Source organism: Hakea prostrata, chromosome 1 (genome assembly GCF_041222555.1).
Source record: "Hakea prostrata isolate BN-2017 chromosome 1, UWA_Hpros_2, whole genome shotgun sequence".
Taxonomy (NCBI): Eukaryota; Viridiplantae; Streptophyta; class Magnoliopsida; order Proteales; family Proteaceae; genus Hakea; species Hakea prostrata.
The window spans coordinates 15,228,523-15,242,202 of record NC_142600.1 but is presented as its reverse complement, the minus strand read 5'-3'; the positions used below and the strand labels follow the sequence as shown (position 1 = coordinate 15,242,202).

Genomic DNA, 13,680 nt, shown 5'->3' with positions numbered 1-13,680 from the left:
CCAATCTGAACTGCATTTTCCCAGCCTACCACATTCCTTAATTTTCCATTGCAGTTCATGAAGTTGAATATTTTGCTGGTGTCTTATCTACTTAACCATCTGTGCTAATTGGGTTGAAAAGAAACTTTTGATAGGTAACAGGATTCTCGTGGATTTGCAGATGATAGTAATTGGTGATTTATCACCACGAATTCACTTTGAATTAGGGATTTATTTAAGGATCTGCTCTGACAAACATAACCTGTTCTTCTATTATGGACAGCAAAAGAGACAGCAAGTCTCACTAGACCCACTCACACCCATTTTTCAATCACTTTCGCCATAAGAAACTAAAATATGATGGAATATCAACTTGACATGCCGTAACTGAAATTTACCTCTCTGCTGCTGGTTCTTGCAACATTGCTGTTGTCTTACCTATTCAACCTATCTATACTCATTTATCCATTCGAAGAGTTGGAATCTATTTCCATATGCTAAAGCCTCAAGTGATTCCATCAGATGTTGAAGCCTTCTAGATTTGTCTGATCAATCCAGTAATGCTTTCTTCTTTTCTTTTTTTTCCTGATGTTGAGGTTTATGAGCCATGTTTAGTTGTCGATGTTTGTTAATAATAATCTGCAAAGATATACATATTGACCCAGATAACAATGGTCATTGTAATCCTGGCTAAGATTGCAAACAGAGTTTAAAATCATGTGAATTAGTTAACCAAAATAACTGAACTTAACCTAAAAACCAAATAATACACTAAAATTGGCCCAATACCTATCATGCTTAATACGAATAACTCTGGCCTTTGGTTGAAAACAAAGAAATGGATACTACATTATCCCAACTCATGTGGCTAACTTAGCACACCAATCATTGCCATTCAACCCATTTAATCCCATTTCTTTAACTTGCATACTGCATACTGCATACTGCCCAAGCACCTGAGTGGTCGAGGATGCAACAGCAAGAACAACGTAGGCCCCTGACATTATCTAGTACTCTAGTAGCTTAAGAAACTCTCAAATGTAAGTTGATTTGCAGCACTGATACCATTTCTAGGTCTTCTAAGAAGCAATGGAGCTGCATCTCTGAAATTATGATACTGTCAATACCAAATCAGTTCTTCAAATCTAGACATTTTAACCATGTGTAGAAATCAAATATGATCAATGAAGTCGCAGAACCTGATTATTGCTATAATCACAAGAATATGGAACATACGAAGACAAGGGCAACATATCATACAATATATTCAGCATCATAAAGTTAAAGGCAAGCTTTCTAATCTGCAGGACAAGCATACATTATCACAAAATTCAACAATGCTGCTTCAACTAAACGAATTATTCTCCAATGTTGAAAACCTTAGGGATGAGTGATCAAATCTGGTATATTAATTCAGAGAGATATAAAAACAATGAAATTGCAGATCCAAACAAACTAATCAATCCTCTCTGACACAAATCGAAACAAAATAATCTATCTCCCTCTAGTAAAACGATTTCCTAAGATCTCAAAATCAAACTTCTGTGGAAAAATAAAATAAACAGAATGTTTGTATTAGTATATGAATGAAGTGAATAAAGAGAATTTCCTTTTTTGAGTGTGTTTAAATCCCACTATTCTGATTGAGTAGTCCTCACCAATTACTTGTGATGCCTCTCTAAATTAACATGTACCAGTCACCTGGTATAGGATCCCTTGAGGAATGTGGAGCTCAATGACTCCTCCCTCTCCTTCTCAACAACTAACAGCTTTAGTTGATTTTGCTGCTAGCTACTGGATTACTAAAAGCTAAAATCAGGACTAGCTCGTGATCAGCAAGGCAATATGCTGCTCTGTTTTAAGGAGGATGCAGTTCACAAGAAAAAAAACACAATGTAGAGTGCGTGCAATCAGTAGTAAAGAAATACTTAGGGCAAAGAACAACTTTCTTTCTTTGTGAAGTTACAGCCAATACAATACAATCTACCAAAATGTGCCAACAAAGATAGAGGGGAGCTCTTCTTGGACTTGGAGGAAGCTCCTCCTGTTGAGGCCTTGTGCCCTCCGCGCTATTTCCACCCATATTTCTTCTGGATCTTCTACGTCTTTCTGGCTTGACTTGTGGCATCAAACGGGTATCCTCTTCTCTCTCCTTGGCCCTCGTGCAGCCTATGAAACCCGTATCCCCAAAGCTACCCTCTTGTCCGCTTTATCACCAATGGTTCCTGGGCTCCCCTTCCCCATCATAGTCTCGATTAAGTCTGGAATTCCCTCCCCCCATTCTATCTTCCCCCGGTGACCTATTATTTTGGCTCCCCTACCCTACCAATTCCTTTACCACCTCCTCAGCTTGGAACTTTCTCTGATCCCATTCCCCCTTGCCCCCTTGGCCTCCCCTGGTTTGGTTCAAAGGCCATATCCCCGCCATTCCCTCACCCTTTGGCGAGCCCTTAACTTAGCCCTTCCCACCAAAGCTTTTCTTATCAGTCGCCATATCCCAGCTAACCCCAATTGTACCCTTTGTTGGACTGGCTTGGAGAACCTTGAGCACCTATTCTTTACCTGCCCTTTCCCTAGTTCTCTTTGGAGAAGAGCCCTTGCTTCCATTTGGCCCCGCTCCCGTCGTTCTTTTGGTTTTGATCGTGACTGGTCTTGGGTTTTGAGGAACTTCTCGAGTTCCTCTATCTGTGATTGGATTGGTAAGCTAGTTTTTTGTGCCTCGGCTCAACATATTTGGTGGGAGCGTAATCTTAGGCAATGTCTCGTTCTCTATACATGATTTGGAATGCCATCCCAGTTTGATGTTTCTGTTAGGCTCCTCTCTATTCCCCACCCCTTGGTTGCTGACACCCCAAGGAACAGGCTCATTGTTGTCTCCTAGGGTCTTAGCTCCGCTTTCCAGCCCCCTATTTAGGGGTTGTTTCTCCCCCCCTCTCTTGTATCATTTTTTTTTCTTGCCTCTTGTTTTGCTTTAATATATTATTTATTCACCCAAAAAAATATAGAGGGGAGGGGATACAAAAGGATGACCAAAAAAAAAAAAAAAACAAACTGAATACTTATCAAAATAGTCCAAGATACTCCATAAGTAGTAATTCAAAACATGATACATCATTTAAGAAAGTTCATTCAAATAAACTCCTCCATCCCAATCATCCCACATTGTTTGAGCAATGTGATCACGAAAATGTTATGAATCAAAGGCAATGTCATTGTGAACTTGATGACTGGTAATGGGAGGGTCTTCATCAGATTCTTCATGGGTTTCTAGATCCTCACTTGAACTTTATTCTTCATCCTCCTCATCAGATAAGTCTTCATCCTCTTCTTCAAAAGTGTTTTGAGTAAGTATAAAATTATGTAGAAGAACACAAGCTAAAACAATCTTCACTTGTGATCTAAAAGGATATTCCGCTTGAACCCTCAAAATCTTGAAACGCTTCTTCAACAAACCAAAGGTTCGTTCAATGACATTTCACACACAAGAATATCTCAAGTTAAATAGTTCTTTCAAAATTTTGGGTGATTCACAATAGTTCCTCCACTCTTTCAAATGGTATCGAGTACATTGATACACTTTTAAGAAGCCCTTTCGATTAGGGAAGCCAGCATCAACGAGAAAGAACTTCCCTTCGGTACCGTTAGTTGACCCTGCTCCTTGTCTATGTAGGGCATCGTCCAAAACTCTTGAGTCTGAGGCTGAACCTTCCCAACCAAATAGGATATATGTGAACTTGTGATTATGATCGCATGCAGCCAAGATATTTTGAGTAATATTTCCCTTCCTATCCTGATACCTTTTTTGCTCGTCCACCGCTACCATTGTAGGGACAAGGGATCCATCTATGGCACCAATCTAATCCTTGAAGAAAGGAAAATATTTAGCTCTATACTCCCTCGTGAATGGAGGGTTCAATAGTTCCGGATGCAATTTTATTATTGCATTCAAAACAAAATTGAAGTGTCGACTCACAGTGTCTCCAGAATGGCTAAATTGATGAGTAAGGTCACGATTTGAAGGGTTGAGGCCAACTACTCTAAAAAACAGCACCATTTGTTCCTCCAAACTGAGAAACCTACTATTGAACATGAGACCCTTATCCCTAACCAATTGACACAAGTTGAAGAATGCCTTTCTACTAAGCCTAATTTGCTCTAGGCAAGTACGATCAGACACCCCAATGATTCTTTGTGTCTCTTGCTGGCCACGAAGAGTCTCACCCCGATATGGAGCAGTCTCTTAATCTTTTCCACTGCTAGGGCAACACCCATAATGACAAATATCACGGCTTTCCTCCGCCTTTGTCTCCTCAATTCTTCACTCTGTCTCCTAAGGTACTCGTCATCCATGTTAATAGAGGTCTACAATTAATTTTAATAAATTAGAATTATGTAGTATTCATATCACAATACCTTTCAAAGTTGTAATCATATAGTGACAACAACAGATCAAAGGAAAATGTTTAGTTGCAACCATAGTTATTACATTTAACATTAGAGATCAAGGAAAAATGTTTCATTACAATCATAGTAGATTACATAGTCTAAATGCCATGGTTTCAATACAATATTAGGCATAAGTACAATCATTAATCCGAAAATGTATTATGATGTCCTAAAATTACCATCGCACTCCTAACATTTGAAGAAATAGTACCACAATCAAAATCAGAATATTTTGGATCAATCCTAGCTTTTCATCCACTTCTTTCACTCTTTTCTTCAAAGCTCTCATCTCCACCTTTGCTACATCTTCTTCCTGCCTTGTATCCATAACAATTGCAAGATTGGATGTGCTAACTTGTTCTAGTGGTTCACACCACTTAAAGAAGCCACATCCATTAGGAAAGGCTGCACAACATTGATATAGTCTGTTGGGATTTCGTGACGACTCAACAATCCTAACTGGGGCTTGCTTCCCACATTTGCATTTTGTATTGGTATACTTCAAATACGACCTTGAAGGATCATTAATGCTAAAAGTTGACATCCTGTAAATGCACAAACAAGCAGGTATACTGATACCTAAAATCTTTGTAAAAGAACAAATGCTATACTGGTGCAGTGTAGCAAATATTATGACCTAACTTAGTTGCCTAAAATAACACATACAACATGCTAATCTAGAGTAGCCAACCTGCTTTCAGGCAACTATATACAAGTAATATTAGCATTATGATATATGTGCCAGCAAAGATGTTCCTAAATGTCCCAGCAAAGATCCTAGTAAAGCTAATACAAGCAAAGGATAACTGTGCAGAATCATAGCAGCAGCAAGAAAAAAGAGAGGAAAGAAACAAACTTTAAAAAACCATAGTCGCAGGAATTGTTGAAGGAGATTGATTCAAAGATTTTACAAGCGGATGCTCGGATTAAATTTATAAAGAAGCAGCAGGGAGAGGCCTTGCCTAAAGAAGAGTCTTTAGGCATCTATGGCCTTCCCCATCTAAAAGACTACAAAATATGGATCCCACCTCCCTCAGGTGATAAAAAATTAATGGTGTCAGCTACTAGCCTAGCCTATCTCCTTGTGTGAAATGCATTTGTGGTCTTTCAGTTGTGCTGCTTATTTGTTTCATTATCTAGCCTCTGTTTTACATGCAGTGTTCTTTTTGGTGAATTCATATTAGTTTCACTGTTTCTAGATGTTAACTGGAATTCCACTCCACGAGTTTGCACTGCTATATGAAGATTGGTGTTAATGATTAATGGAGTCAGCCAGCCTGTCTCCTTAAGTAAAATCAATTTGTGGTCTTCTAGTTGATACAGAGAAGCACACCAATTTACTGTCAATGAAACTGCAGGCAAAATCTCAGGATTAATGTTGTAGTTCGGCAAATCCTCAGACTTCGATGCACCAAAAATAGAGACCAGTTCTTCAAGTGTAATCATCTTTCAACTAGTAAAAAATCAAATCACCAGCTGACAAAGTGGCAGTTCTAAAATGACAAAGAAGGTAGATGATGCATCATCCACTAATCCGCTGGACTGGATTCTTCTGCTGCAATCATACAATGGATAACATCTTGTGAAACTACAACTATAATTTTTGTTTTCAAGTTTCCCCTTTTATGGTTCAATCCATGGGGGCCAAGGCATCATGAAGGATTCCACGTCCTATCCCAATTGTGGAAAACTTTAGGAGGGATATCAGTTGGATTGAACCAGATAACCAGATAACTAAATGATCAAGAAATCATTAAGAAAACAACAAAACCATATAATTAAGCTTTCTCAAGCAAGATAACAACCACCGGAATAATATTGATTGGATCAGTAAATTAAGGAACATTTTATTAATCTTGGCTAAGATTGATTGCAGAGTTCCAAATCTAGACATTTTAACCATGTGTAGAAATCAAATATGATCAATGAAGTCACAGAACCTGATTACTACTATAATCACAAGAATATGGAACATACGAAGACAAGGGCAAGCTTTCTAATCTGCAGGACAAGCATACATTATCACAAAATTCAAGAATGCTGCTTCAACTAAACGAATTATTCTCCAATGTTGAAAACCTTAGGGATGAGTGATCAAATCTGGTATATTAATTCAGATAGATATAAAACAATGAAATTGCAGATCCAAACAAACTAATCGATCCGCTTTGACACAAATCGAAACAAAATAATCTATCTCCCTCTGGTACAATGATTTCCTAAGATCTCAAAATCAAACTTCTGTGGAAACTAATGAGAATAGAATAAATAGAAGACAAAATCAGAAATATAGAAGATGAAGAACAACAGCTGGCTTCAGAGAATGAAGCACCTTCGACCAACACCTTCGGCAAGAAAATGTCGCTCCAAAACCCTACAAGAGAAAATAGATCAGAGAAATAGAAGGAAAACAAAAAAAAAAACAAATAGAAGACTTGATAAACATCAGCTTTAAACCTCACCTACAAGCTTCAGAGAACGAAGCACCTTCGACCAACACCTTCTCCTTCGGTCCTCCAAAACTCTACCGTGAGAAAAAAAAACTTAGAGAAACTAGAAGAAAAGTTGAACAAGAACATCAAGAACAACAAACTTCAACTCACTTTCAAGAGTTGAAGATTGTTCGTGTTGTCGAGAGAGAAGACAGAGAAGACTGTTTGAGAGAGAAGTTGCCGTTCAAGTTTTGTTCTGTCAAACGTGAATCCGCTCATTCAACCCCTTTTATACGTAGGATTCATTCCACTCATTTCACCCAAAACCCAAGACTCAACTCATTCACGTTTTTACCCTATATTTTGAAATGGTGAACTGCCCCATGTTTTCTAATCAAACGGGGTCAAAAAAACCTATTCATGAATCAAATCCCTGGATTCACACAACCAAACAGGCCCTTAAGTCATTGCTTTTCGCGAGGGTCTTATGTGAACATGATTTGCTAATTTGCTCCATCACTTGAAGCATATGGCTGCCAGAGTTTATATGTGAACATTCTTTCAATCTAACACCCAGAGGAGGGTAATATCACAACATCATCCAAGCCTGGTCCAGAGATTCTAGTTAAATCTACAAAGGTGAAAACATGCAATAAAGGTGAACAAACTTAGCTCAAAGATCAATTTTTCTTAATATTTGGAGTATGAATAATATGATACAAGCAAACAAGGAATTGGGGTCACAGAGAGGTATGAAGAACATTTGTTAGAATTCCATCAAAACTGGAATGCATTTCCTTATGCTGCTTTAGGGTCCATATCATGTCTTGAACAAGGATGTCCAAACAGTTTAGGGACCATTCAAATGGAATCCACTTGGCCTCAAATTTAAACTGCATTCTGGGTCATACAATATATTCCATGTGAATGCCTTTAGAATGACTTGGATACAAGGACATTAACTGGATTCTTTCAGAGCATCCAGTGGGAAAAGTTCCAATGCAAAAGTGTAGCTTGCCAATTCTGCTTTGTTCTGATCAACAAATATTATGAGATGGTTATCTTCAATGACCTTCATATTCCCTGAGATCTCCTATTGATCCACAGTTGAAGGCATTGAAATCCTGCTCTGAGATGAAGGGTACCATTCGACAACTATTAGACAATCAAACGTAATTGTAAAAAATGTGCTCTCAGCAATGAGTTTGAGAACAAAATAATGTATAAAGGATGGCAGTTCAGGCTAAGGAATGGGAAGAGACAAAAACACCCAGAAAAAACAAAATCAGAAATAAAACTAAAATATTAAATTATTCAAGAAATGAAACAAATAGGAAAATAATAAATTCCATCAGAGAAAACTATTTCCATTCACTAAACCTGAGCAAGAACCCTAAGTGGCACAAGCATCACAGAATACTATAAGTCTATAACTTGAAGCTTGATCACGTATCCCATCCAGTTTCTGGACAATCATATATGAGCATCAGAATTGGAAGTCAAGGATGGCATGCTTCAGCATAATGCAGCTTGTGAAATTTGGGTCAAGAAAGTTTGTGAAGACTTAAAAAACTGGAGAAATTGAAAATGAGGAGGTTATACAAGGATTTTGAGATTCTCAAAGAATAAAATATAAGAGAAATCCATAAAGGAGGATAGCTGAGAGCTCCTTATCTTCATGAACAATACACCAGGAACTACGAGAGTGAGATAGAGAAGGGTGAGAGGTAGGTGTTAAATGGATCTGGCTATGACTCTGATGTACACCAAAGGGGAGTAATGCATATAATATTTACTGCTTCCAAAAACCATTCAGTTCAATCTGCTCACAGAGTATGTGTTTCTCAACTTGGATACATGATGGCTCCATCACTTTGGGTCTCAATGTTGTTCTTTGCGTCTCACCATTTTCATGTAAAAGCTGAGTTTTACAATCGCATCTCACTGGTGCAAGCTGAAAAATTCAAGTACCACCAATTGTGCATGTGTGAGGAACATACCCCTCTTCCATCATCGGAGCTGCCAGATCTGACAGTATTTTGTTTATTTCCTCATTCATATCTATGTTCCATGTGTTTTCAACTGTAAATGCATGAATTGAGCTCCCAATCTCAATCCAACTACTACCCGGCAGCTTCTTGACTCCATGATCAACCATCATTTTCCTCGCACGATCAACATCATTCCATCTCCCAGCATTTGCATAAATATTTGATAATATCACATAGTTCCCTGGATTCTGAGGCTGTAGCTCTATGAGATGGTCCATTGCATACTCTGCCATTTCCACATGTCCATAAGTCTTGCAGGCAGAAAGAACAGCACCCCAAAGGCTTGCAGTGGGTTGCAGTGGCATTTGGAGAATGAAATTTCTAACATCCTCGAAGTGACCCTTACGCCCAAGGAGATCAACCATGCAAGCGTAGTGCTTCCCACTTGGCACAATTCCATAACTGGAACTCATGCTGTTAAAATGTTTCCATCCTTCCTCAACTAGCCCGGCATGACTACATGCTGAGAGAATCCCAACAAATGTGACGCCATCCGGCTCCACTCCATCCTCTAACATCTGACGGAACAAGGCAAGTGAAGATTCAGCCTTCCCATGCACTGAAAATCCCTGAATCATTGTGTTCCATGTGACAACATCTTTCCAAGGCAGAATCCTAAACACTCGTTCAGCATACTCCATGCATCCACATTTAACAAACATGTCTATAAGCGCATTTGTGACAAATAGATCATAGAATTGAATCCCACTTCTTATGACATAACAATAAATGGATTTACCGTGGGATAAAGTAGCTGATTGTGCACATGCTGGAAGGATGCTAGCAATAGTAATGGAATTGGGTTTAAGTCCTTCCAACTGAAGGTCACGGAAGTGCTTAAAACTTTCATCGACTTCCCCATTCTGTGCATGACCTGAAATTAATGTGGTCCAAGTGATTACATTGGCAGAAACCCCTGCCATTTTCATTTCTTGGAAGATTCTAGAAGCCTCATCAAGATATCCGTTCTTTGCAAGGGCTGACATGATTGCATTCCATGACACTAAATCCTTGTCATTTATTGACTCAAACAAATTAATTGCATAATCTGCATGTCTAGTGTTTCCATACATGTTAATGAATGCTGTGCAGACAAACCTGGACATCTCACAATGATTTCTAAGAAACATGCAGTGTAACTGCTTCCCCATTACTGAACAATAAGAACTGCCAACTACTGGAAGAATAATATCAAAACTCGTTGGATTAGGCTTCTGGTTCGACCACTTCATAGAACTAAAGGTCTCCAAAGCAGTCTCAAAATTGCCAACATCAACGAATCCAGCAATTACAGTATTCCAGCTGTGAATATTTGGTGGCTTCATGCAGCTCTTACGCATTGAATCAAAAAGTTCCCACGCTTTATTGGCATATCCATTGTAAGCAAAGCAAGCAATAATAGAGATCCAACAATCTAACTCCTTTTCCCTCAGGCAGTCAAAAACTTCTTGAGCAGCTTCAAGATCTCCACATCTCGAGTACATGCGTATAAGGCAAGATGCTACAATACTCCCCAAGATATATCCACTCCTGCTTAGGTGCCCATGGAGTTCCTTTACTTGTTTTATATCGTCTACTTGTTCACATATTTGATCCAATAATGTTGATGACATTTCATTTAACTTCATACCATGCTGCTCCAATTGGTTGACCACACTGAAGAGAACTTCTACAGGCTGTCCTCCTTGGAGAAGATGTGAAATAATGCAGTCCCATGTTGTTTTATTAGGAGTTTTTCCGTCTTTACTCATCCATCTCAATAACTCAAGAACCTCGTCAAAGAGATCCACCTGAGCGTAACCCTTGATCATGGTGTTCCAACAAACAACATCCTTGTCTTTTACTCTATCAAATATGAGGCGGCCATACCCCAGACCATTGCAATTTGCATACATATCTATAAGGGAAGTCCCAACAAATTTTTCGTACTCAAACCCACTTAAAATAACCAATCCATGAATCTGTTTGGACAGTTTCAGAGAACCTAGATCAGAAAAAATGGGCAAAATCCCCGCTAAGGTTGCTGAATTGGGTTTAACCCCTGATAGCATCATTTCTTTAAATAGTTTCAATGCTTGTAGACTAAGACCCATCTGCGTGTAGCCAACAAGCAGCGAAGTCCAGGCAAAAATATCTCTGACAGCCATTTCATCAAAAGTTCTTCTGGCGTCTCCAACATTTCCACATTTCGCATACATATCTGTGAGAGAGTTCATTATGACCGGATCCCACTGAAAGCCACTTCTTATAATATCAGCATGAACCTGTTGCCCTCTCCCTAAAGCCTCCATTCGTGAACAGGACTTCAAAACCAGAGGATAAAGGAAGTGATCTGCTCTAAATCCTGCCAAAATCATTTGCTCGTAAGTTTTGAAGGCTTTGAGCGAATCACCAAAGTTAGAATATGCCCCAATCATTGCCGTCCAAGAGAAGAGGTTTCTTTGGGTCATCCCATCAAACACTTGGCGGGTAATCTCGAGATTCCCACATTTTGAGTACAACATCATCAGATTGTTCTGAATGACTACATCAGGTCTGATACCACTGTCAATAATGTGTTTGTGAATCTCTCTGCCCTGAGCAAAGGCTTTGAATTTAATGCAGCATCTGATCAGCGGGAGGTATGTTTCGGAGGTCAAAAGTTGGCGGCTTGAATCTGGGGTTTGGCGAAGGATTCGGATGGCATCGTCTAAGCGGCCCTCTATGGAAAGCATCCACAGTTTCTCTGCAAGCGATTCTTGCTGCCTCAACGAGCAGAAGGTCCTGCACCGTGACATTCTCTCTAGAGGAGAGAGAGGTCATCGTCATTCATTGGTGTCACAGGACGATGGCAAACTCAAGAAGTTCAAACTTCAAAGAGTGTAAGCAGATTTTTATCAGCTCCAGTTCTAGTAGGCTCCTGTTTTTTTGGTCAACAACACTTAACTATTTCATTCCTAACTTTTCTCTCTCTTTTTTGCAGCTCTTATTCGTCTCCGCCTCTCCTTTGGCTCTGGCAATACCGACTGACCACCTGCACCACCACTCTTCGCCTCAGACAATATGTTTCGAAGAATTCCTCACTTTTCTCTCTCTTTTTTGCAGCTCTTATTCGCCGCCTCTCCTTTGGCTCTGGCAATACCGAGTGACCACCTGCACCACCACGTCTTCGCCTCAGACAATATGTTTTGAAGAAATGATATAGATCAAGACTAAAACTTTTTGTGAAGAAAAAAAAACCCAATACTCTGTTTTTCGGGGAAAACCATAGGTAGTCTTTGAGGAAGTTTCCACAATGGTTGCATGAGAAATATTAGAAATAAGACATCTCAACCACGAAATCTTTGATATCTTCACAAAAGATGGATTTTTGAGGGACAAGGAAGATCGATACTAAGATATATCCGCCTGTATTATCGTCGTTTTTCCTCCGCGATAAGGGGTTTGCTTTATTGCAGTTAACTCAGATTTTCTTTTAATATCCATTTGTCTTTGAGGAAATTTGGTTAACTATCTTGTGTGAGGGACAGTTGAGATGGATCTTCTCAAGGTTCTGCTAATGTGGCTGAGTTCTAGATCCTCTACTCGTGAAGAAATTTTCTTTCTTATATTACCTGGAGTTGATCGTTGTTGCAGACCTTTTGCTAGATCCTCTGCTAATGGTTGACTCTCCTTGTCCTCCTAGTTGGTGTTCTCAGCGCTGAGGAGGGAAGAGGCAGAGACGAGCTGAAAAACGAGGGAGGAAAGTTAGGCTGCGTTTGTTTGCTGGAATAAATGTGGGATGGGAAAAATTTTTTAAAATAGTGTAGATTTTTTACTTTTCCTTTCAATTCTAAGATAGTAAATTATTTGGTTGCTTGAGGTTGAGAAAGTAGGAGAATCAAGAAAATTTGTTTGGTCAAGTGGTATCCAAACTTTCCCACCACCCTAAGCCATTTTAAAACTCTACATATTTGGTGGGACTTGGTGGGAAAGTTGGGAAAAGTAAAAAGTGAGACTCACCACTATCATTTTTTCACAAAACCTTTTTCTTTTTTTCTCTCAGACCCCATTACACATGGGACCCACATGTTCTTTTTTCCCACTCCACTTTTGCAAATTAAGGTAGCCTTAGGGATTAAATGGTAAAGGGTTGAAAAAATCAAAGCCATAAGATTAGAATAACACATGCGTTCATATCTAATGGCCAACTTATAAAAATCCGTGCAAGCACTCACCTTGTCACCTTTGGTCGAACAAGTCAAGTCAAGACAAGTCAAGTACAGAGAACCTTTAAACAAGGTTTATTTAAACATAAGCCCCTAATAGTCTCGCACTAACAGGTTCATCCCTCTAAAACTCGTAAATTGCTCCTTTACCCCTTAAATTCCTTCTTCACAAGAAACTAACCCGTTTCCTCGTATCTCCTTCAACTAAATTCGACCCTCTTCCATTCGTACTCAATTTTGGAGGTGCTTCAAAATCTCTATTTCTTTGTCGCTAAACCATTTGTTATTACCTCACCTGCATTTTGAATTCGCATTCGTCTTCGGATTTAAGGGTATCCTAAACAAATCGCTCCTTGAAATTTTCTTGTTTGGGACTTGAGGAAAATATCTCTGTGGAAAATCTTGGCGATATTGCTTAAGTAACCGGATGCTCGGCTAATTGCTTATCGGATCGAATAATATCCGGATAAATTTTTATCCGGATAGAGTAAAGTATTTAACATTTTTCCTTTAAAAATAGATGATACATTCCCCATTGAGTTCATGGTAACTAGCTCGGTAACTCTCCCATTCGGGATACTCCAA

General features: G+C 39.1%; 1 protein-coding gene across 1 annotated transcript; it reads right to left on the bottom strand.

Moving 5' to 3' along the window:
* Positions 1-8,820: 8,820 nt before the first annotated feature.
* Positions 8,821-12,634, bottom strand: LOC149027779 (pentatricopeptide repeat-containing protein At4g04370-like). Its single transcript, XM_089165813.1, has 2 exons — positions 12,502-12,634; positions 8,821-12,040 (listed from the first exon to the last, which is right to left on the bottom strand). The coding sequence occupies exon 2, from the start codon at positions 11,683-11,685 to the stop codon at positions 8,821-8,823; it is 2,865 nt and encodes a 954-aa protein (XP_089021939.1). The 5' UTR covers positions 11,686-12,040; positions 12,502-12,634.
* Between the last annotated feature and the right edge of the window lie 1,046 nt (positions 12,635-13,680).